This window comes from Leptinotarsa decemlineata, unplaced genomic scaffold (assembly GCF_025532065.1).
Source record: "Leptinotarsa decemlineata unplaced genomic scaffold, Ldec_3_MD MMD2_tig00026307_RagTag_RagTag, whole genome shotgun sequence".
NCBI classification, from domain to species: Eukaryota; Metazoa; Arthropoda; class Insecta; order Coleoptera; family Chrysomelidae; genus Leptinotarsa; species Leptinotarsa decemlineata.
In genome coordinates, this window is record NW_027412681.1 from 7514668 (window position 1) to 7540753 (window position 26086).

Below are 26086 nucleotides of genomic sequence, written 5' to 3' on the forward strand. Positions count from 1 at the left end.
ATTTATGGCAAAAACATAACAATCTGCACTGATAGCAGACATGCCCTAAAAGCCTTGAACAGACAACGTGTTACCTCAGGGCTAGTATTAGAGTACCACCAAGATTTAGCCAAAACCTCGGTACATAATAAATTTATCCTGAGGTGGATTAAAGGGCACGACATGAGTAAAGGTAATCGCATTACCGACTCTAGCCAAGGAAGCGGTTGAACTAAGAAGTTTAGGATTCAGTGGCACCTACGGCCTGATCTTGCCTGGATCTTGCCTGGATCATCTTGGACGACCCTGGGAAGCTGGCACCGAAAAAATATCTGGCGATGGCCAGGAAAAATCTACGCTTAACAGTAGGATTTTTGACTGGCCACTGTCAACTAAGGAAACACCTCCAAAATATGGGGCTAGTGGACACACCTCTATGCAGGATGTATGAACAGGAAGATGAAACTTTCAGACATATCCTATGCGAGTGTCCGGAGTTATTGTCAATAAGAGAGTGTGTTCGGTGAGTCTTGGCCGACACCTGCCGATATAAAGGAGGTGTCTCCTAGTGACCTGTCGACCATCCTGGAAAGGACAGAATGGACCTAGGAGGACAACTCTTCGGGAGGATGTAAAATGGGTCACATGTGGCCTAAGTGCTGTTGGCCTACACTCACCCTCTCTGCTCTACAGATACAGATATTACTACAGTTATTGAGTCATTATATCCTTTGAAATTTATTTTAGCCAACGAAAGGTGTGAAACATCTTGATTAACATGAAGGAACAAGTTTGAACTAAAGATACTTCCTATCTTTAAATTTAAACGAAACAAAGTGTGTGTGACATATCATCAAATTTTTAATTTTTTGAAAGCCCTCAATGCCATTATGTGTGGAATATAACATCGTTCAAATCCGAAAAGTTCAATTTTCCATAACTTTGGTGCATAAATCAGGCTGAATTAGACCGATGGTATGGATTATCTAGGTTTTAAGAACCGCTGTGCGACTTAAGAAAACCCTTCAAGAAAAAGTATAGCGGGATCAAATCTCACGATCTCAGTGGCCAGTACACATCATCTTCACGTGAGATAACCATGCCCTCGTGAAGGATATTCAATGTGGCACATGGGATGTGTGGCACGTAGCACCGTCCTGTTGAAACCACATGTCGTTGGTGTCCAAATCATCCAATTCAGGCCAAAATAAGTTGGTATTCAACGACCTATAGTGTTCGCCGTTGCCAGTGATGGTCTGGCAACGGCGTTCTCAAAGAAATATGGACCGATGACGTCGCCAACCCAAAATCCACACCAAACAGTGACTTTTTCGGGATGCATTGGACGCTCTTGAATTTCATGTGGAATGGTATCGTCCCAAATTTGACAATTTTGTTTGTTCACATACCCATTCATCCAGAAATGGGCCTCATCGTAGTAAATGACTTTTCGATGAAAATTAGGGTCAGTTGCCAACTGTCCCAGAGCCCATTCAGCGAACACACGTCGTTGTCTATGGTCGTTTACCTTCAGTACCTGGGTCAGTGGAATTTTGTACCGATGCAGGCCCAAGTCACGACGCTAAATTCGCCAATTTGTGGTCTACGTAAGGCCGAGTTCTTGTGAGCAATGCGAAATCGACTGCTTCGGATTCTCCATCACACTCTCTCAGACAGCAGCGAGGTTTCAGTAGATCTTACGTTTTATCGACGTACGAGTGTTGGTCGATTGTTTACTGAACCAGTGGACTCAAATTCATCCACCGCATTGCGAATAGTCTTCTCGGCAGGACGATTATGGCGACCGTAAAATGGATGAAGCGCGCGGTACGTTGCCCGAACGGAACACCCATTTTATAAAACAATTTCATTATTTGCACGTGTTGTTGAGTGCTATATCCATCCATTGTGATTTGGCAAAACATAATGAATAAATGCCAATTAATTTGACAGCTGTAGCTTCAACAAGATCAATTGTATACGTTCGAAAGTCCCTGTTGGAAGACCCTATAGTTTTTTCTTTGGTAGCACTCTCCTCCACGAAAACCTCGAGATAACCCTTCACAAAGGTGAAATTAACTTCATTTTTAATTTTTTGTTGAAAAAAATTTAATAATAAAGAGAGGGAAAGTACTTACTATAGTATAATCGTTAACGTAAACAGGTTCCCTCACTAGTCCACCTCTTATTCTTATTACAGCACTATGGACGATGTAGGTGCTATAAGTTAATCTACCAAAGACGCTAACTGATTTCCATTCGCAAATCCATCTTGCAAACCCTGAAATATTTGAATTCCACATTCAGTTCTGTATTTTCAAAAGTGAGAAATTGTAACAAATTTTATTAAACAATGTGTCGACAGAGTTTCAGCTATTTAGGTTAATTGTGAATTGTTTGCAAAACGGCAGTACTTGTTTCACTACACAATAGCTTCTTCAGGTGTGTTTACTATACAAAAGGTTGTATACTGAAACACGCGTTGCGATTTTGAGAACTCTAAACACAATATAGTTTTCCCGTGGGTTGGGCTACCTATCGGGCGCGTCCCCAGGTGACGGATAGGGGAACGGTCAGGGGACTGGACGCCCTTCCGGGAAGCCAATGTGGCCTTACGGGGTCGCCGGACTCCTGGTCAGTGACAGAAATAAGTAGGGTGAGGGATACTAAAACCCCCCCAAGCTAAGGTGTAAGGAATCGCGCCAACAGCTGAATGGCCGCAGGGTGATATGCGGTCATGAACGATCCCCTTGGGGAACTGGGCGAAACCTCATTGTAATTAGCCCACCTCTGGTAATGCGGGGCTTTGCCAGAGGTGACCAACTCTTCCCTTGCTACTCATGGGAACACACATGAATGAAACAACACAAAACAGAAACAACAAAAACAAAAACCAATCCTGAGGCTGGACAGAAGTTCTCACCTCAATCTAAGGCGGTGGCTGGGGATGAACAGAAATGTCCACCCCAATCTACCGCTTGGAATGAGGCTGGACATAGCAGATCACCTCCAACAGCAAGGGCACTTCCTGCGGTGGGCGCCAAGAGCTTCGCCTTGAATAAAGGCAAGGAACCGGCTGCCCCTGCAGGAAAGCTCCCTCACTTGTGCACCTCCACGGAGGAAACCCCAAGAAGGTTGAAGAAGCCGCGCAACGACAATAATATCGCTGCACCTTCCAAAACCTTCGCGGAGGCCACCGCGAGACACCTCAAGGTTGCCAAAGAGAGTGTGTGTTCGGCGAGTCTTAGCCTACACCTGCCGATATAAATGAGATATCTCCTGAAAAGGACAGGATGGACGATGACCTAGGAGGAAATCTCCTCGGGAGGATGTATAATCTGTGCTGTGAGTCTACAGTCACCCCCCCCTACTCTACAGATACCAGATACAATATAGTTTTACCTAAATATGGTATCATGGATTCCCATCAAGTATTGGCTGGCCATGACATAGCTCTTTAGCTGTTTTCATACTGTGGAAAACCAATTAAGAACAATGAATTTCTCATAAAGTGGATATATAAAAGGATAAATCTCTCAAAATAGAGAGATTCTTATGAAACATCTGTAGTCGGAGAAGGAAGGTCTTTGGCTTTCTACTTCATCCTCTTCATACAAAAAATGTGGGAAAGTTAGAACGAAGGAAGGAAGGTACATTTAAATTACTCTTCACAAAGGTGTGTAGATCATACATAGAGAAAAAGCCCTATCGAAACAGCTACTTTCACATGACCTTTTTATTACACGAAAGAAACAACCAGTTTCATATGAACACTGACTTTCGTATAATTCAATATTCATATGAAAGTAGTTGTTTCGAGAGTACTTTCTTTTGTGTAATTCAATGTTCATGTGAAAGATTTGTTTCAGGAGGGTATGTTCTTCAAATTTCTATCTGAAAGTGACTTCTATGAATGATCTACATATCTTGTAAAGAGTTTATTTTGAATATAATTGCTTTCTTCCTTCCTTCGGAAGATTCCCATATTTTCCCCAATTCTAAATAAGACTTTCAAGACAGAAATTCAGTCCGATTTCCCCCCAAAAAAATGTTTTGTTGTTGATCATCCTTTTAATATTATGTTGTTTTAGTATTGAATAATATACGTGAAAACATAAAGTTATCTAAGAATCATTTGAAGAAAAATGTTCTAAAATGAATATGCTTGACGAGTGAATTTTGCTCGTGAAACATTAAGAAAATTGGTCAGAAATACTTGAAATGTTGACAGTGGCATACGGTGATTGTACTACTTGAAGATGATAACTTGGTGATCGAAACGCGTGTCGAAGTGTTTAAATAACGGTTTAGTGTTGGGAAAAACTCTAGTAATATTTATTACCACAACAAAGGTTCCAAAAAGTGTATCACTGGTACGAGCTATTCGCAAAAGGACCAGAAGATGTGAATGACGTCGCTTGCCCTGGACGCTCCAGCAGAACTGATGAAAATTTGCAGTAAGTGTGGAAAATTGTTATGGGGAATCGTCGAATCACTGTTAGAGAAGTTGCTGAGGATGTCGGCATATTGGTTGACTCATGCTATGCAATTTTTTGAAAAACTTTGAGCAGGAAGCGCTTGGCAGTGAAGTTCGTTACAAAATTGCTGAATTTTTACAAAAAAAACCGTCGCATGAGCATCGCTCAGGAATTGTTGAATGACGTCAGCCAGTTGCCAGTAGCGAAGAGCGGGATCTGGGGGGGTCCGGACCCACTCCCCCGAAATTTTAAGACATTTAAAATAAATATTAAAATTAGTTTAAAACCCTCTATTTAGTACCCTGTTTTTCAATAATTTTCCCGGGGAGGTACTCCCGGATCCACCTGGTTTTAGACTCCCCCGAACGAAATTCCTGGCTACGCTACTGACGTCTGATCCAGATTTGCTCAAAAGGGTCATAACTGGAGACAAATCATGGGTATTTTGAAGGGCACAAAATAGAAATTGATGAATAAATGAATATTTTTTGAGAAAAAAAAATTCACCTAATTTTTTGAACAGACAGCGTATTTTGTGATAACCTATGTAGAATACTGTGAACAATATCTTCATATTTTGTTTCTCTAATGATCATTATTTTGAAAAATCTAAATTTCAGTTAAATGAGCAGAGATCATAAGGTTAGAGAGAATACCACAAAATTAACAAACATAGAAAACCCTATTACTTCTTATGAAACTAATAATGAATACACTGAATCATCATTCATGATAATAATTTCACAATTTTCACACCAAACATTTTATTTAAGACACACAGTTGGACTGATAAAGCTACCGTGTAGATATTTTTGCTAATTATCAATATATGAAAATAATTTGTTTTTCTTCATATTGAAGAATTGTGACCGATTTTGAAAGGTAATTTCCAACGAAGTTATATCCTGGTCTTCTACTTTCGCATACATATATTATTATTGATATTGGAGGAATGTTCATGAGGCTAAAATCTCAAAAAGCTGTGACTTATTTGAATAACTTCAACTTACATCCGATTTTCATTGTGAATCCGAATATCCCTACAGCTACACCTAGCGCAAAAATATTTTTTCCAAACGCCCAGTATAAAGCTGATGCCAAGCGGGAACTTTCGTAGCCAGGATGATACATCACAGCTGCTATCAGTATGATGAAGTTACATATTCCGAAGCTCAGTAACCACCAGAGTATCACATGCTTCTGTAAAATTGTGCATGTTAGAACATTAAAATAATGGTTTTTGATAAATTCACTGTAAGGAAGTATATAGTCGAAGCAAACGATATTGTGCATACTTAAAGTTGTCGGCACTCTCAAAGGCAAAAAAAACAATACATAAAAATGAACCGGCTGCGAAGTAGTCTACATGGACCGTTGAATTGGCGATTTGTATTGGATAATTTTTACTAACTGAGTTTTATGATGGGCTGAAGAGTCATAAAACTAAATTTGAAGTCATGTTACGGTGATGAATAGAAATCGGGAAAGCGGGGATGGTTATCGCCGTCGTGTTCAGTTCAGGAACTGATCGCGATTTGAGTGTTGAAATTCGATATTGGTGTAGTTATAATTTTTGTTATCTGTTTGAAATGTGGCGTCCTAGGACAAGTACTAATAGTAATAACGAGTGTGATAACAACGCAGACTTTTCCCAGTGTGGTGATTCCAATAGCGATGGTGAACAATGCGAAAAAGAGATACCAGTGAATAAGATTCGGATGCATTTGAATATTGAAACACAGAGAGTATGTTTCAATGTATATAAGATTCTACATCTCAAGTTTGGTTTCGAGGGAAACAAACCATAACAAGTAACATCAGATTTGCGATCGAAATTCCTTTCTCAACTGTACGTAAAATAGTCTGTTTAAAAATCTGTTTAAAATCCGTTTTTTCGTTAATCAGCTGTCGCCCCCATACGAACGACAACTCTCAGAAGTTGAGAAACTTGTGCGGGATAAGAACTAACGAGGTCTTACCTTTTAACGTGTGATTCCTCACACGTCAAAAACAAACCTTACGAATGCAAGACACGATGTGATACAGGATTACCAGGATCAATCTAATAAAATCCTTCAAAAAACAATATATGATTGTTACAAAAGCAATGAGATTTCTACAACTGAAATCCGGCCATAACGTGAGCTGCTGTGACAAAACTCTTCAGAATTGGATGAAGAAGCGAGGATTTAGATTTAAAATAATAAACAAACGTCAAGCAGTTATGGAAAGCAGAAGAATAGTGGAATTGCGTAACAGATACTTAGAATAAATAACTAAATATAGACAGGAACAACGTCAAATTTTCTATTTGACCGAAACTTGGTATGACACTCACGACACAAATACGAAAGGATGGACTGATGGTTCGAGAATGTGTACGCCTAACATGTCTGCAAACAAAATTTGATAAGAAGGTAATAGAGCTAATTAAAGAAGAATTATCTAATATTACCGAAGAAGACTGGCAGAAAAGGATTAAAAAAGTAATTTTAGTTGAAAAAGACATATGGATATTGGGCACTTCCATATTGATGGTGGAAATAAATTCATTATTGATTTAAGTGACGACAGTGATAGTGAAACAGAAAGTATGGAAGGGAAATTATCAAGGAATATATATTACATAGTTATTCTTATATAACTAGAAATGATTATTGAATAACAAAATTAGTTAGCTCACTAACTATATTATTGAAGGGGAACTGTTGAAAGATAGGTTGCACTATATCGTTTACCTAAACTATAACAATAGTTTTATATATTAGACATTGACATACTGGACTATAAACATCAACAATGGTCAGTTATTTGGGTTCTGATACAGAAAATCAAAAGGCTCGGAAGCGATGACTATCTTTCTCTTTTATCATATAGTTTTGCATTCCTCTAATATCGGTTGCCAAGTCCAATGACGAATTCGTAACAGGAATATTTCGTTTATCATTTCTTTAACAATACAGCAATATGTGCTATATTGTTATATCCGAGAGGATTCTGAAGTGGGTGATATCTGGTTCAACAGTTCGAATGTAAAACTTTCTGATAAATATTTACACAAATGTAAAATTCAGCCCTTTTACATTTTGACTAATAATACAAAAAATGCATTTTTTGAGTTATTAGTCATTATGGCGGAATAATAGTCTCAACTTCACCACCCTATGGTTCTTCTTCAGGTTTCCACAAATGAAAACAAGAATTAGAGTTTGGTAGCCATGAAATCCCAGGCATCGGTTTTTTCCAAAAAGAAAAATGTCTCAGACAATTCCCCTTTCTACTTCGATACGTTTGTTGGGGGTTGAAATGGGCACCAGTATGTTGCTGGAATTGCAAAAGGTGCTTCTTGAAAGCTTGGAACACTGTCCCGAACCAGAAAACTGTACATACCTCAGCAACATTTGATGCTTCATAAAGCTCAGATCAGACCTTCTTTGAAGTATTGTTTTCATGTATGAAGCTGCGCCCCAAAGCATACCCTGGAGCTGCTGGATTTCATCCAGAAAAGAGCCATCCGTCTGGTTGGAGACACGAACATCACCTGCAACCTTGATAGTCTGGAAAATCGAAGAAAAGTTGGAGATTTAACTCTCTTTCATAGACATTTTCACTGGAAGTGTTTAAATGACTTGGCACATTTGGTTCCACCAAGAGCGTTACATATCAGAAATACGCCATGGACTGTAGCTGCTCATCGTTTTGAGGTTCATCTCAGTACACCTCGAACTCCACTGTTTCATTTGGAGAACTGCGTTTATGTGGAAAAAACTTCCTGAGAACATTTTATCAAATGAACTTAATCTTCAGCGATTCAAATCCAACGTAAATCGCTACTTTCGCACAGGCACCGCTCCTAGAATGCCTTGAAGATTTTCCTGTAGTGCTCGTGCTTTGTTCATAAAAAAAACATTAGTAGTTCAGTCTGAGGAGTGTTACCTTCTATTCTTAAAAATCATTGTTTATCGTGTAATGTCACAGTTATGAATTTTCCTGTTGATTATCGAATGTAATGCAGAACTCACCTTCGTAATGCAGTACACTTTATTTCTAAGCTTATAGAACATGTACCCAAACGTAAGTCCAATTGCGTAGCCAGTAATATTTGAATAACCTGAACAGTATAAATCAAACCAGGCTGCAACCCTGATGCCACGCATTTCATAGAGTACTCTGTGAAATGAAATAATATACAATGAGCAAGCAGTATTTTCAGACGGAAGTAAACAAGAAGTGAAATGAAAAAACATACAAAATTTCATTGTCCCCTTTTCATAAACTCTGGTATCGGAGAACTGAAGAATCTACCAGAACAAAAGTGGACTTGTTCAAAAATTTTGGATATCATTTTATTACTTGATTCATGTTGACCAAGATTTCTGGGATTTGAGTTTTATTTTTAAAACTCTGTTCACTACTTGTCTCATGAATATTTCGTTTCTGACAAATGGACTTGTAGAATGGGACCAATGAGTTAGTATATACGTGGGGTACTATTTATATTTCAGGAATAACAAATAATAACAAACATTTTTTAATTGAACTGTCTTTATTCTTATCCGAAATATTGTCCTAGATGAACAATACACTTTTGCATTCGTTAAAACGTTTTGTCAAAGTAGTTTCTTCATTCCTCTTGTCGCATTGTCATGATGGAGAATGATTCGTTTTCAGCGGTTAGTTTTAGGAATTTATCTGAAGACTTCCGGCAAACGAATGGTCGTGTACCACTTAGAATTGACCGTTCTGCGTTTCTCAAGCGGACACATGACCACAAACCACTTACTCTATATATGTTTCACGCAAATGATCAAGGTCAGGGATGCTTTTGAAGTTCGTTGTGACCACCTGTAGATGTCTCTGCAAAGTATATATCACTAGTGAAATGTATACTATACGTATATATGTAGTATAAAGTTCACTGTATATCACGTAACAACTGGATTCCAGTGATAAAAGAAGAACAAGAAGATATAAAGGTTTTGTGAAGAAGAAGTAGTTTTTGTTGACATTTTTTCTTTAAAAGGAATTTGAAATGTATTATTAACACGCTTTTATTAGCTTCACCTGTATGTATGTATGTATGTATGTTTGTTTGTTTGTAACTCTCAAGCTCGAGATCTGTATTTGACAGAATTATCAACATTATTGCTTGATATATCCGTTGACCGATGGCGCTGTTCGTAACCTCCTTGATATGATTCGAACTCACTTTACATGTATTTCTTCATTTGAAAAAAGTATTTTTTTATTAACACGCGCGCCTGTTGCCTTATTTGTAATCCTCCTTTGCGCGCCTGCTGCCTTGGGCTTGGTAGTTGATTTTCAGGCCCTCTCTTCGGAATCGGAAAATATCAATGGTATTTTTTTTCAGAACAATATACGGCTGATTGATCTCAAAGTTTAGATAAAATAAATATAGTTAAAAAACTAAAAAACATGCTTTCGAAGAACATTGAACTAAAAAGTTAAAAATATATTTTTTAAACTAAATAACGAACGAAAAATACTAGTATTATTGTGAAAAAAGCATGGGCGCTTTGTGCCATATTTTTTGTATATCAAGCGCCCGTTGCTTTTTTCAAAATATTACTAGTATTTTCTGGTCGTTATTGTTTCAAGCTTATTAAAAAAAATATTTTCAACTTTTTAGTTCGATGTTCTGTGAAAGCGTGTTTTTTAGTATTTTTAAACTATATTTATTATTATTAGTGTTCTTTGATCAGTTAGTTTGTATCACATATACACATATTTATACAGTGTTATTACATTGTTTCATATAATATTTTTTTAAATTTTTAGTAAACTTCGTTTACAACTATGTCGTATAGGAAATCCTACATTTCAAAGTATTCAGCAACTGCGATGCTACACAAATTTCCAAATCCTGAAAAATATCTACAACAATTCAGAAAATGGGGGTGTTCTCTATCACCAAATAATGGTATATCGTTCTAAAAGAAAATTGATACTGTATCAATTTTCTTCATCTGAAGATGCTAACCTTGTTAGCGAAACGCGCGTCGAGTGCAAAAAATATCAGTTTGGTGTTAGGGTAATTGGTTCTAGGAAAAGTTTCAATGGTTGAGCTGTTGCGTTCAAGTTTCCCGCTTTTTGTTTAGTTCCGATTCTAAGTTATAGAGGGAGCTGAAAATCGTTGCCAGCTGACAGCATTGACAAATTATTGCTGCGACCTCTACAGGTGGTCACAACGAACTACAAAAGCATCTCCGACCATTACCATTTCCGTGAAGCGTCTATGGAAGAAGTGGTTTGTGAACAGGCGACCTTTTGCTTCGCTGTGCTTCTTCCACGAACAACTTTTGTTGTATTCAGCTCGTCTTGGAATAACAGCACGGTCGATTGCTGTTTTGTTCCATGATTCGTCACCTGTCACGATTTTATACATGTCTTTTGAAGCACCACGGTCGAACTTTTTATTCATTTTCTCACACCACTTGACGCTAGCCTTTTTTAGAGCGATTGATAAATTATGGGATATCCAACAAAAACATTTTTTTTACAACTGAGAATTAATGGAAAATCGAATGTATTGAAGTGGAACTAATGTGCAAGGATGCCTCTCATAATATGTCACATGACGATCTTGCATTATCAGTTCACGCACTGCATCGATGTTTTGTGGCACAACAACCGATTTTGGACAACCTTCACGGAGTTCGGCGACGACTGAAATATGACCACGAATGAATTCACTATACCAGAGATATACTGTGGTTTTTTTATACTTTGTCGCCATACAAATTATGGCGTTCATCGACACATTTTTGTTGAGATAATCCACGTCGAAAGTTTTGAAAAATAATCCAACGAAAATCTTTTTTAGAAATTTTCTGTTTTTTGGTTAAATTGATTTTCTTAACTCACCGTAAACGAAACAAATAGCACTTGTACATCAAAATGTTGTGAGTACGTTTATGCTAAAAAAGTTCAAACTTTATTATGGTGTTGTATTTTACCTGTTGACATTAGTGTTGCCAGTTCCTGCAATATAAATAGTTCCCCAACGTTTTTGGCTGGTTAACTCTTGTATAGCTAACATCCTGATTTTAGAAGGCAAATTGAAGTTCTGGGCCTTATGAAAGAATTTGGGGTATTTTTCAATATCTTCTCGAGTCTTACAACCATCTATAACTATTGAATAATTCTTGTTGAGAGGGTATATAGCCATGAATGTGTAAGAATGAATATGAACTTACTCTGCATATTGGCGAATAATTATATCATAGTTTTTGAAAAATGCAACTGCTCCTTGTACAAGCAGTCCTAAAGTAATGATACTTCCCAAAATTATCTTTATTTTGTCTTGATTCTTCCACATCAGCATCAGTAGAAATAGGGATAAGGTGTAAAGTTGAGTGTCAGCAGCAAGGTACCAAGTTTGATGAAGACACTATAAAAGAGAGTGGAAATACTTGAAATACCTATAATATTATTGTAATCAGTACTTCGTATATAAATGTCATAACCTGTAACCATGTACACTTAGGTGCATAAAGAATGCCCACCTTAAAATGGTAACAAATTTTGATCTCAAATCCGAAGAAAGCCCTTTTCTTGAACACCAGAACTGCAATACTCTTCTTAACGAGCGTTTTATCAACCAAGTTGACATATTCAGGAGAATGGGACTTGGTTGGTGAAACGAGTGTCAAGGAAAGTATTGCAGTTCTGGTGATTGGAAAAGTGCTTGATTTCAATTCAGAGCTTCCAGTTTCACTTTTCAAATTTTGAACTTTTTTAGTTTCAGCAGGGTTTTCATATTTTTTAATAAATGGAAGGAAATTTATCCCATAATTCACATCAAAACGATTTCCTGATGAAGTCATGTTCATACACATTATATGAGGAAAATAAATATATGTTCCTTTTATCTGAGTCAAAACACCATTTGGTGTAATATAGCTTTTTGATCCAAATTTTATTGAGCATGTATGGGACTATCCAGGAAGCAGTCTTCAAATACCACCTATGAATACAAATGAACTCTTTATTGCTCTCATAGAGAAGCGGAATGATTTGCCCCAGGAGTATATTCGAACGCTTCCTTAACCAGGAGGTGAAAATTGGCCGATCTAACGCCACTTTCCCTCAATGGTGAGGTCGTCCATTTGGAATGGAGGTGAAATATCTTGTCATTGTCCTTGATGAAAAACTCACCTGGAACGCTCACTTGGAAAAAGTTTTACACAAAGCCAGACTGTCCCTATGGACATGTCGAAGGATTTATGGTAAAACTTGGGATTTAGGTCCCAAACAGATCCATTGGATTTATGTAATGATTGTGAGACCACTTGATCACAATGTAATTGCCTGGTGGCTGAAGGCTTTACAGAAGACGGCCCAGGAAAAGCTCTCTGGCTCTCTGGCTCTGGACATCAGTAGTGCCATTAGTATCATACCGTCAGCGGCTATGGAGATCCTTCTAGATCTACCTCCTCTCCACAATTTTCTGAAGAGAGAGGCTAGATGGACATTTCCAATGGCACAAATCAATTTAATGCAGAGTGCAACAGTCTGTTGGTTGACACTGGAAGTCACAGCATTCTAATTATGACCTCTGACTTTATGCCTTCAACTGTTAACTACGAACTGCCTCATAAACTACTGTTCCCGAGTGGACAGGACTCGATCCTCCGGGAGTAGGAAATATCAAAAGCAGATAGTTGTTGATTCACAGATGGATCAAAAACACCTTCCGGTTCTGGTGCGGCTGTTTTTAGTCGCAGACCCAGGACAGAGATATCAACCTGCCTAGGAACCTATGCGACTATATTTCAAGCGTAAATTTACGCTATTGAATTGTGTGCGGAGAGATGGAAGAATCCAACTTCATACACAAGTCAATAAAATATTCTCGGACAGTCAAGCGGCGTTGAAAGCTCTTGGCTCCTACCGAGCAACGTCTAAATTGGTAGCAAATGGCCCAAAACGACTCTCCTCGATAGGAAGACTCAACAGATTGTCTCTAGTCGGGATTCCTGGTCATAGTGACCTGGAAGGAAATGAGGATGCTGACTTCCTTGCAAAGGACGGTGCTGCAAGTAGCTTCATCTGACCAGAACCTGTAATTGGCATTGCTTCAGGCTTTGCCAAACAAAGATTGAACACCTGGATGGCAAGGAGATTCCTGGACTTCTGGCAGAATCTTCCCGGATTGGCTCACTCCAAGGCGTTTATTCACCTTTCGAAGCTTGATACCAAACAGTTGTTAAACTACAGTAGGGATGAACTACGATATCCAAGAGGCCTTCTTACAGGTCACTGTCATTTGAATCATCATATGCAGAGACTCGGACTGTCAGAAGACAGTGTGTGTCGCCTCTGTTTGGAAAATGATGAAACAGCAGATCACATACTTTGTGCTTGCCGCGTTGGGGACCGAATTAGGTTTTTAGAGTTCGGCAGAGCCATACTCTTACCATCTGACCTGAAAGACCACTCACCACATAAACTAATCGGCTTCGTTCAGAAACTGGGTTTATTTGGTTTATGGAGGGTCAAATAGACGCACTCACTTTAGACCTAACCTAACTTGAGCTATATTCGAACGCTTATTCGTGGTATGCATCGGAGGATGGAATCTATTGTCCACGCTAGAGGATGTAACACCTGATATTGGAAAAACGTCTTATTGTTTTCGTTTTCAGCCGTTCGATACTCATGTTATCTTTCAGTAGTTAATTTGATTGGAATTGTTATATAAAAATGAAAGAAAAAACAATGTATATGGAATGAACCTAGCTTGCTTATAAGGTGGATTCGACTGTTATCCAAAAGCTGTGTTTGACCACAAGGTGTCTTGAATCTAGATGACAGAAACACTTCACTTTCCTTCGTATAATGTGTAACGCGGAGTTACCGCGTTCGAAACGGGAACAACTCTAGCACTAACTCTAGCACTGCGACCTTTACTACATCGCCTTTGCTGATGTCTACCGTAATAGTAGACGAAACGTCAGGCATACAAATCTGCAGACCATGGCCAAAATCCCTGAAAATAACTTTCATAAACGATTTGGGTCACTCACCATATTATTACTATCGATGTAATTATTCATATATATTATATTCGTCCACCAATTTTTTCGACAATTTCTGTATTCTTCAGCTATAGCCATGTCCCAGTTTGGCCCTTGTCCCAAATGAACTAACCATGTACATTCGAATGCTATCATCACTGCAAGAGTTGGAGTTAATCTAGAATAGAAGAGTAAATCTTTCATTGCAATTCTCAAAAAAATATCAAAATATTTTTTTTTCGGTAACTACATAACAAAAGTGATTTATAGCCAGTCTTCAAGTATGTCCGCTTACTATAGGTGAAATTTATTTCACCGTTCGGTTGGTTAGTACCTCGTCTACGGCCAGAGGGGGCGATGACAGATATGTTGCTTGTTGTTCGCTTCAGCTTTGTTCGAGGAATGATACTCTGAAAGGATTGATTATCAATAATAGAAAAAAATAATAGAAAATAATAATAGAAAAATCTTCTGAGAAGATCCCCGCACTGCCACCTGTAGGATATAATCCAACGCCCCCAGCCAGGAGGGGAGCTCTTGTGATGTACTGTTTTAAACTTTTGGTGTGGTTATGAATATAACTGGATTTTTATTTCAATACCAACCCGTTATTTCAAACACTTCGACAAATGTTTCAATCACCAAGTGATCATCTTCAGGAGGAAGTTGTTGTCTGATGAGTGTCAGACCATGAACCTACTGTGTAGGTGAATGAACACTGGCCTGAACGAATTGTTTTTTTAGATGATTTGATATCAATTTTAGTAACAAGGAATGACTTTTGCTTTTTTGACTAAGATAAATGTAGGCCCTGTGCCCATATTTACATACCTGATATACCTGTTGATGAATGCCACTATTAGGAATTTGAAACTGATACTCTTTTTTCCCTCCATCATTTGAAAGAAATGGAACGATAATAACCAACCAGATATAAGAAAAAATGTTTGGACAGCGTAGTTGCCATTTGCCAAAAACATATTCAGAGGTGCCTTCGTCATCTGAAAATAACAGCATAATGTACTCAGAAATGAGGTCAGAATCAATTGCCTTGAATATATCAGTGACTTCTTTTTCTTGGTGGATTTGTTTGTTTTCAGGGTTTTACGGCCTGAAATGTGGCCTTGAATGTGGTGGAATTTTGTTTAGTGAAGGTCAGCATGCAAATGAATAGGTAGATTTGAAATCCATGAATTACACGAATTATCTTGAAACTATTTATAACTGAATCATTTCAAACCATAGACACAGCATGAATGGTAATTTATACAGTGTGTAAAAGCCAAATGTAAACACTTCGAATGTGAATTATAATTTAACATTTTTCAACGTTAAGATGCCACCCCTACCTTCAACCCCCTTCGAATGACGGTACAACCCCCAATTTTTTTAAGTATAGGTTTATGATTATATCGTTTGGAATGTCTCTTCATTCTCTATTCAAAAATGTTATGGCTTTCAAGTTTATTGTAACAATTAATAAAATAAATTGAAATCATGTGGTTACTGAAATTCGATAAAATACACCCAAAAACTAAAATGTAATGCAAAACGTAATGAAATGTAGAATACGAAAAAAACTATGGATGTTAACGAAGTAGATGTTCAAAATGTTCCTAATAAAACTGTCTTCTAACATTCTTTAACATATGAGGCGTGACCGACCTAATCGCAAGCGTTATTCGTTCTTTCAAGTCATTCAAATTTGAAGGTTTAGTTTCGTACACATTGCTTTTTACATATCCCATAAAAATGAAAGATCAGGTGATCGCGCTGGCCATTCAATCGATCCTCACCTCCCTATCCACCGATTGGGAAATGTTGTATCAAGGTATTGCCGAACATTAACTTGGTAATGTGGTGGTGCTCCATCCTGCCATATCGCATCTTCTGGAACTTGAGGGTTTCCTGGATCAGGATATAAATTTGCTAAACTTGGAATGACATCATTATGAAGTAGTGCCAAATAATTATTATCATTCAAGTTGTTCTCAATAAAAAAAACCAATGATATGGGTTCCCACAATCCCTGTCCAAACATTAACCTTTTGAGGGTATTGCGTGTGTTCTTCTCTCATCCAGTGATGATTTTCCATTGACCAGTAGCGGCAATTTTGCCGATCAGCATGACTGTTAAGAGACAAAGTACACTCAATAGAAAACATAACGTTCTATCAAAATCGTCTTCCATGAGCTGAGTAGGTATCATTTTATAGGGATGCATTTTATTTTTTTTTAATATGTTTACTATCGATGTATGGCCAACACTGAATGTAGTGGATGCCTGTCTACTCGATGTATGTGGGTTTTCCTAAAACTCAAGCATCACATCTAATTTGAATTCATCACTCATTGAATTGGCAGCTGCTTTTTTTATCTGCCCCACACGACCAAGCTCGCGAAACTGCTTCTCTATTTTGCTCACTGTTGCCACAGCTACCCCGTACGAGGTAGTTCCACCCCTCTTGAATTCAATTAGACCCTCTCGCTCCCCTCAAGTAATTTTACCCCGCTCAGATATGAAGCAAAAGAATGTAAAATGATGTGATGTAAAATAGCCAAAAACAAACCTTATGAACGCAAGACGCGATGTGATACGGAATTACTAAAAACTTTAGATGTTCATCTGATAAAATCATTGAAGAAAACAATATACGACTGTTACACAAGCCATGAGATTCCAACAACAGAAATCATAAGGAATAAATTGGATATTTCCCGCAATAATGTGAGCTGCTGTGACAAAACTCTTTAGAATTGGGTAAAGAAACTAATATTTAGATTTAAAATAATAAACAAACGTCAAACAGTTATGAAAAGCAGAAGAATAGTGGAATTGCGTAACAAATAACTAAATATAGACAAGAACAATGGCCAATTTTCTTTTTGGACGAAACTTGGTATAACACTCACGACACTGTTACGAAAGGGTGGACTGATGGTTCGAGAATGTGTACGCCTGACAAGCCTGCAAACAAAGAAACGCGACTAATCATTGTGCATTGCGGAGAAAGTAAAGGATGGCTCCAAATTATTTGAAGTTATAAAAAAAACTTGAGGACTGCAATGTTGACTATCATAAGAACATGGAAGCTAATATTTTCGATCCCAAATTTGGATGCGATGACATGTGACTTATGTTTTTGATTAGGATCGTCAAATTTATCATAGAACAAAGAACGACAATCATAGGTATACCCCGCTTCCTTCCAGAAATCTACCTCGATCAAAAAATAGCTTGTGGCAACACTAATTTTGCTTATTGTACCTTGAGATTTGGGCGGTAAATTAGAAAATTTATCATGAAATAGGCGAGCTACTTCTTGTTGTGTTCGGCTTTTATCTCCGTAACCAATCATTTGTAACACTGTTATTTTATGCATTTCCGATAATCTAACCATTTGTCAGACTTGAAGTTAACAAACTTCAAACTTAAATTAAAATACTGACAACTAATGTTGTAACATACAAAACAAGTTAACAAGGCGTTTATAACTAACGTTGCCATGGATATTATTTACAGTTTTTTAAAGGATACCATCTAAAAAAACATTGCTATAGTTTTAGCTTACTTTTTTATTATCAATACCTCATCATGAAATGAGTTTTGAATATATTGCAATAAGTTTTTAGTGTTTTTTTATCGAATTTCGGTAACCACATGATTTTAATTTACTTTATCTTAATTGTTGCAATAAACTTGAAAGTGATAACATTTTTGAGTAGAGAATGAACAGACCTTTCGAACGGGATTTTGTTAAAATATGTACCGTAACCTAGATAATGAATTTATTACATTTGGCTTTTACACACTGTATATGTTTCAATACGCTTCAAAGATAGATACCATCCACCATTACCTGTAATTAACATTTTCTGCCAGAGAGTATTTATTGAAAACAACTGTGTTAGTATTTTTCCCATGTCTAAAGAGAAAATCAACGAGTTCATTTAATCCATACCTAAGATAGGTTGTTACAACTGTGGAAAACTGAGACGACTAGAGTGACATGATACTGCGGCGAAGAAAAAATATTCTTCAAGGTCAAAGCAAAGCATTGCAAACGATATCGATTTCAGGGGAGTCAGAACATTGTAAACATTAGACAGTAGTCACAAGTAATTAACATCCAAGATAAGGCACAGATCAACAGTAACTCTAGAGAGAAGATACGAATATAGGCAGAAAGTACCGATGAGCGAACCCAGCTAGAGGAGAAATGGCATATGGAAAGCAGAAGTTACGTGGTTCTGGAAATGGAAGATATAGTTTGGATGAGCATTAGCCAAAAAAAAGATGAAGATTTAAGGTTTGCTGGCAGCTGGTTCAACGAAGGTGTTCGATTTAATTGGTGAATAGTATCCAAGAAAAGTTACCTAGAGGAAATAGGCTCAGCTGATACTCAATGAAAGAGCTCAGCCTAGTGCTGAATCGACCCCAAACGATACACCTTGAAGAAAATGCATGTAATGATTTTGTTGGGAAGATCAGGGAACGAAGTGGAAGCCCAACGACTAGATTAACAAGCGACTAGAAAGGAAAGTGGGGGATATATACTTCAAACTGGAAAACGTTGTGTGGTTGTACCAACCCTAGAGAAAAAAATGGATATGTCCTGAGTTTCAGAGTTATGAAAAATGTCTACATTGTGATTAGAAAAAATGTTAATTCTATTCTATTCTATTTGTTAGCTCAGTTCAATGACTTTCACTTGTCAGTGATCTCATTTTGTTAAGTATTAGTTATCACACAAGATAAATTGAAGAAAAAAATCAGGAAACACTTGTGATCATCATGTACTGATGTACCAGTGAAACTCCACCTACATTTTCGGAATACTTTGGATTGGCTACTGGCACAGCGAAAGTCATCATGATTGTATGAGACAGTATGACGCATATCATATTGTAGAAACGAATTCCTTGAATGGATCTCAGTTTTTTTGTATCAGGATTTTCATTTGTCGACCTCAAACGTTCCCAGTTTTTGGGAATGGAGAAGGCTGCTATGATTTTTCCGGCTGAAAAAAACATATCTTTGAAAGTTGTCGTTGGAAATATGTTTACAACTTACGTGAAGTACTGCTCAATTTCTCATAAAATTCTTTTTTCTGATACCTTGCTGAGCCCTCGTAAATCGATGCAAATATGACCAAAATTGTATAGCATATGAAAAATATCCTGAAAGTAAAAAGTATTAAAAAACTAACAGTGCTAGGGATGGAGTAGTATCAGGTCCTGTACACAGTACAGTACAATACTAATAGATGGCGTTGTTAGAATAAGTTAGCTACATTAGGTCATGAATAATACGTAAAATATTGCTCAATTTCTCATAAAATTCTTTTTCTGAGCTTTAGTTGATCGATACAAATATGATCGAAACTGTATAAGATATGAAAAATATCCTGAAAGTGAAAAGTATTGAAAACCCAACAGTGCTAGGGATATATCAGGTCCTATACATAATACAGTACAATACTAATAGATGGCGTTATTAGAAAACGTTAGCTACATTGGATAATAAATAATACGTAAAGTATTGCTCAATTTCTCATATAATTCTTTTTTCTGATTATTTGCTGAGTCTTCGCAAATCGATGCAAATATGACCGAAACTGTTTAAGATATAAAAAAAATCCTAAAAATATAGAGTATTGAAAAACTAACAGTGCTAGGGATGGATTAGTATCAGGTCCTATACACACTACAATATAATACTAATAGATGGCGTTGTTAGAAAAAGTTAGCTACATTAGATAATGAATAATTTCGTGAAACTCACGCAAAAACGATATCATATTGATCATAAAATTCATTTTGTCTACTTGAGTCACATTTCAAATCTTTTATAGTTCCCCTCAGACCCAAAGATTGGTATTTTCGATTATAACATGCCTCTATAGTCTCGTTCACTGTGAACTCATGAAGTCCGTCTGTTATTCTTGGACAAGAAGTCGGGACACATATTCCATGCCTAAGAAGATCGTGTCTATAGTTCCTAGGGTCTGAAATGGTTTTCTGAAAAAAAAGGTGGGAGTTAAGAGTATATTTTCCATCGTTTATTTCTCTCACCTGGATAACTTGCCATACAGAACTGTTCTGACTAGTTGGTTGCAACTTGAATGTGAAAGTACAAAATAATGCTTTATCCTCAAGTAGCATACATTGATCATAATTGTCCAAATGGAATAACACTGGCATAGATGCATATTCTTTATCTGTTCAAAATATAAGAGAATTGCATGTTTTGGATATTCAAACCCAGTTAAATTTGTAGATAAACTACCCCTGATGAAATGATTTGGAACACCAGAAACATTCTTTGTCACATCAAATGTATTAAAATTCACCCTTTTCATCAGTGTACACAGTAAAAACTGAATAAGAAATAGTGTTTTTTGTATAATTCAATGTTCATATGAATATAGTTGTTTCAAAAGGGTATTTGAAATTAAAACAAGATTTGAACGAAATTAATGTGAAGATAAACCTCCCTACAATTACAAAACTCTTTGGCGAATGGATTTTATTCAATGCCAACCTTAGCAAAGAAACAAAAATAATTGAAAAGAAAGTTTTTGGCTTTCTACTACTCCATCTGATACAAAAAAATGGATGAGAGAATCTTCCAAAGAAAGGAAGGATTAATCAATTTGAAAATAAGTTACTCTATACATGGATGTGTAGATCATGCAAAGAAGTAACTTTCAGACACAAACTGAAAGAAAGTCCTCCTGAAACAGCTACTTTCATATGAACATTGAATTACACGAAAGAAAAAAATTCTTTCGAAACAAATACTTCTATATGAACACTGAATTATACAGAAGATACTTTTCTCTATTCAGTTTGTATATCGAACATTTGTGGAGGAATAAGAATCAGATATCATTCACATGAGTTCTACTTTGAATGAATGGTAATAAATTGTACTCACATGGAACACTGTCACCCTAACTGGTATACACGTGTTTCGCCTTAAGACACTTGCCTTAAGGCTCTTCAGTACCAAATTGGATAACATTATAGAAAATACACATGTATAGAGTTACTTATTTTCAAATTGATTAATCCTTCCTTTCTTTGGAAGATTCTCTCATCCATTTTTTTGTATCAGATGGAGTAGTAGAAAGCCAAAAACTTTCTTTCCAAAAAAAATTAATCACTCCTAAAAATATAACCCTTTCAAATCAAAAATAATTGACTTCTCAAACAAGGAATCCTTTTCTATCTTGAAAAAGGGAGGTTCTAGAAACAGGAAAGTTGATGAAACATTTAAAAAACATAGATTTGGCTCGCCTCCGATACCATAGAAACAGTTTAGAACATTTTTTCATAGCTTTTGGTGGTTTCCACTGAAGCTTATACAGCTACTCACCTGAAACCGCCTCATACTCTCCGGAACACGTAAAAATATTTATCCAAAGCAATAACAGAACACTCAGTACAACACTCTTCATTTTTCATTCTCTCTACTCAACTAGTGTGGCCACATTTTTTAATGTCAACTATTGAATGTGTATGAAATCTAGGACGAGATCGAGTACCTTGATTATAGTAACCACCACCTGCTGAAGCAACTCTGATTTGCTTTTTAGTTTCAATGTAATCCGTGACATAGGTGGGACAAGGGAAAGAGATTTATGGCCGAGTGTATCCCGGAACAATACAAATTTGCATCAGTACTAAAAAATACGAAAATTTCCATAATATAAGTTTATTTGTTCCCAGAGACAAGTACGGAATAATAAGTAACACTTTTTAAAACTGTTGCAGATGCAAAAACCCCGTACTTTTTGTAATCACCAACGAACGGTTTTAATTATCGTAACCGAATACAGAAAGTTTATTTATTTATTCAACAATTACGTCAGATCATGAAAACGAAAACACATATTATTCATGAAGTGTTCAATTGATAACGTAACGTAATATATATACACGCCAAGTTTGTTTGTAAGGGGAAAACGTTTCTGAAAATCTTTGCAAAACCTTGAATTTTCGAATCGGAAATGTTATCCTCAATTCTTTTGAAGAATAACTTATATTTATTGTTGTCGGGTTGGCTATCTTTGTTCATCCCGGTCGCTAGCCGGGCGGTTCGATGTGGGTGATTTGTTAACTCAGTCAATCGGCCGATGTGTTAGTCGATGGTTCGAGCCCCAGGCTGAACGCTCGATTTTCACTTGCTATCGTCCAACCCGTGTTAGGAATCACACGTTAAAAGGTAACACCTCGTTAATCCTTACCTCGCACAAGTTTCGACTTCTGAGGGTTGTCGTTCGTAAAGGTGCGATAACTGGTTAACGAAAAAAAGATATTTTAAACATATTTGCCTTGGATTGAGACGTGGATGTTGAGCAAACCGACCATCGGATGCATGCTTCCACGTAGCCCCGCTGGATACGGGAGTGACATAATCACTTGTGGTGACCTGATCATAAGGTGTGTGTATCCGTGCCGAGAGAATGAATAACACTGAGCCTATCAGCTGTCTGTATGGAACCTTTGAGATACCTGGCGTCCTCCCGTCGTAGCATCGCCTTGTCACGGTAATGCGAGCCTCTGCCGTGATTGTCTTTCTTTCCCTAGTCACTCGTGGGACTTTTATGGACAGAGTAAACTCAAGAATCTTTCTGATGCTGTGTCTACAGAGGAGACAGATATCGAGGTTAAGACTCCAACTGACCTCCGTGTAAATTTAAATCAGGAGCGAGAGTTTCTCAATTCTCCAACTACTGATTCAATAACTGAACCAAAAAAAAAAGATTTGGTGGTGCAGCCGGGAAACGACTGAGTCATCTCCTCAAGAGCAGGGTACCTTATGAAACCGACTTGCACCAAATTCTCTAGCGGCGTACGCAGAATCTGTCACAGGTGGAGGAATAAACCCCCCCATGAGTAGGTTAGCAAACGTTTGCGCTCAAGTGATGATTCACCAAAACCAAAGGCCAAAAAGCCCTGCACGGTTGAATCTAAGGCATCGTCAGGTGTAGCTGACGTGCAAAAACCCTCATATGGGAAGGTTGTCGCGGGTATCAAGGTGGGAATCTTGCACCTTGACTATCCGACTACCTCATTAACTCTGGAACAGCAGAGCATTTACTTTGTGCCTGCCCCGCTGGGGACCGAATCAGGTTTTTATGTGTGAGCCACAATAAGCCCTTGCGAGTTGCGTTGGAGGGTCGAATAGACTCACTCACTTTGGATCTAACCTATATTTATTGCTGCCTTGGTTTGATTTTCAAAATCTCACTTTTTCAGTCAAGTGTTACTCCAACCTCCATATCAACATGCAAAATATCTTCAAACCCATGCTACATATTTTGGAGCATTTGCGAAATCACTTTCAACTTTATTTCAACTTCCCAAAGAAACATTGCCCGTTTGTAATAGAAAAGTCAGAATTCAAAATATACCCAATAAAGACATGCCTGAAAAAGCTATTGTATAGCGAAACACATTTTGCGTTTTTTGTGAAACTATCACGATTATTCGGGACTATGCCGTAATGGGACTCTTCTCCCAATCTACTCGTGGACCCATTATGGACCATGAAGAATCTGATCCTTAGTCTAAAAGAAAATGGTCTAAAAGAAAAAACTCTTTTTGAATAGGCCAGCAAACGCTAACTGTCAAATGACGATGCACCCAAATCATAGGCGAAAGAGCCCAGCATGACTGAATCTGACATATCGTCAAGTACGGATGACTTACAGTTCCCCTATCATGAAAAGGCTGATTCGGTCATTAAAGGCGAATTCTTGCACTTTGCACATTCGATAACCTCACTATGGACCAATCGACTGGAGTATTTTCAGTTTGCTATTATGACTGCAGTAAGGGAAATTTCTGAATATGGTTCAAAGGTGTGACTTCAGAGCTGTCCAATATGGTTTGGATGGCTATAGAATACCTAAGAGGATCTGCAGCCATGACAAATAGACAGATGGATTCCTTTATCAACTACGTTATATACAAAGCATATTTTTGTAGCAAGTTCACATTCAGTAAGATTACATAGGAAAGCGACTCCTTGAAATGCGTTACAGGAGTCCTACTTCCCAACTCACTTAAAGGTACTTGCATTCTGATAGCTCATCAGATCCTCGATTGAGACCATGGTCTGCTAACTTTGGAATAGATTGACAAAATGGCTAAGGCTCTCGCGGTCGAGGTTCTCAGTGTCACTATTTTTCGGGTTTGAACGCCGTCGTATTCATGCCAATTCCGGTAGTTTGGTATGCTAATACCTGTAACTGAATTAGGTAAATTGTCAATAACATTTGTCGACCTTTTTCTACTTGTCGTTTGCTATTCTTGAACTTCCTTTACTGGGATTCCATATTCGGCTCACAGCTTCTTCTTTTCTGTTGAAATTATCCGTGTGATTGTGGATCTCTTTTGCCTCCCATACCAGTCGGCTATGGTATCCCTGGTCGGGTGGCAATGAGTTTTTGAACATAATCCTGTGGTTTCTTTCACTGAGTGCATGTTCCGCCACAGCCGACTAGTCCGTTCGGCCTAGTCTGCAGTCTTTTTATGCTCCTTCAGCCTTGTTCCCATGGATCTTTTGAATTTCCTTCAGCCGAACTGTGTCTTCGTTGTATTCTCTTAGTGGCTTTGGAAACCGTTTTAACGCTGTGATTCCTCAAGAGTTTTTCAATTCTGTCTGGGATCCTAGAGATATTTGGTAGATACACACGTGCAACCATCTAAATCTCCTCCCCTTGTTGATCTCGGGCACAATATATCCATTTGATCTCAAGGTCATTTGAAGACGTTCCAGTTCTTCCTCGAGATGCTTTAGTTCACATATTCTTAGATATTCTTAGATATCTTAGAGATGACTTCTCTCTTTTGACTAGGATAGTTGCTTGACAGTGCGTGCAGGTATCTGCATGGTACACTTTGTGTGTTAGTCTAGCACCACATCTTCCAATGACTACTTCTAGGAATGCTGTCCGTTGGTCCTGTTCAATTCCCATGGTGACAGATTGGAATAGATTATTTTTTACAAGGAAATTCAGGCCATGAGGTTTCGAATGTTTGAAAGAGTCTCACTTTCTATATTTAGCTGAGCCTGAATAGGTTTAATCCTCAATAAACCCAAGCAGATTGCAGTGAAGGGTGAAATAGAACTATTCAGTTTGAATCCACCTACCTGCTTATAGTACATAGAATACACCATGGCAGGTGAGAGATCCACACGTTGGGCAAACCACGGGTCTGTGTTAGAGAGGTAAGGTATTCGAAAAAAAAGGCAAACAAGTAATAGAATGCAATCAAGGGTTCTAAACGACACTAATGTTGTAAGCCATCGGGGTGCGGTACTTATGGCAGGCCATGGTTCACTCTGTATCTGTATCTCTGTGTCTACTTACACTCATCGTACTATTTCTGGCCTAATCATTCTGAATTAACTTTTCGTTATACATGAGACATTGGCCTATGGGGGTGAATCTATATAAACACCCTGACACCATAGGTAAATGAATTCCAGTAACATAATTGTGAATTGGAAAAGGAAATAATTTCCTTTCTTACGAAAGCACACAAATTGCGTTTGATATTATCATCACGTTT

General features: G+C 37.6%; 1 protein-coding gene across 1 annotated transcript in view; it reads right to left on the reverse strand.

Annotated features, from left to right (window-relative positions):
- LOC111513898 (nose resistant to fluoxetine protein 6) overlaps positions 1-22136 on the reverse strand; it is a 23330-nt gene extending 1194 nt beyond the window's left edge. Inside the window, exons 1-11 of the mRNA XM_074180987.1 lie at positions 21879-22136; positions 20573-20718; positions 20283-20518; positions 19572-19678; positions 19325-19518; positions 15329-15498; positions 14507-14675; positions 11675-11868; positions 8480-8627; positions 5468-5657; positions 2118-2260 (exon numbers count right to left, since the gene is read on the reverse strand). Coding sequence (XP_074037088.1) covers positions 2118-2260; positions 5468-5657; positions 8480-8627; positions 11675-11868; positions 14507-14675; positions 15329-15498; positions 19325-19518; positions 19572-19678; positions 20283-20518; positions 20573-20718; positions 21879-21960 — 1779 coding nt within the window. The 5' untranslated portion in view covers positions 21961-22136. The remainder of the gene's footprint in view (positions 1-2117; positions 2261-5467; positions 5658-8479; positions 8628-11674; positions 11869-14506; positions 14676-15328; positions 15499-19324; positions 19519-19571; positions 19679-20282; positions 20519-20572; positions 20719-21878) is intronic.
- Positions 22137-26086: the final 3950 nt, after the last annotated feature.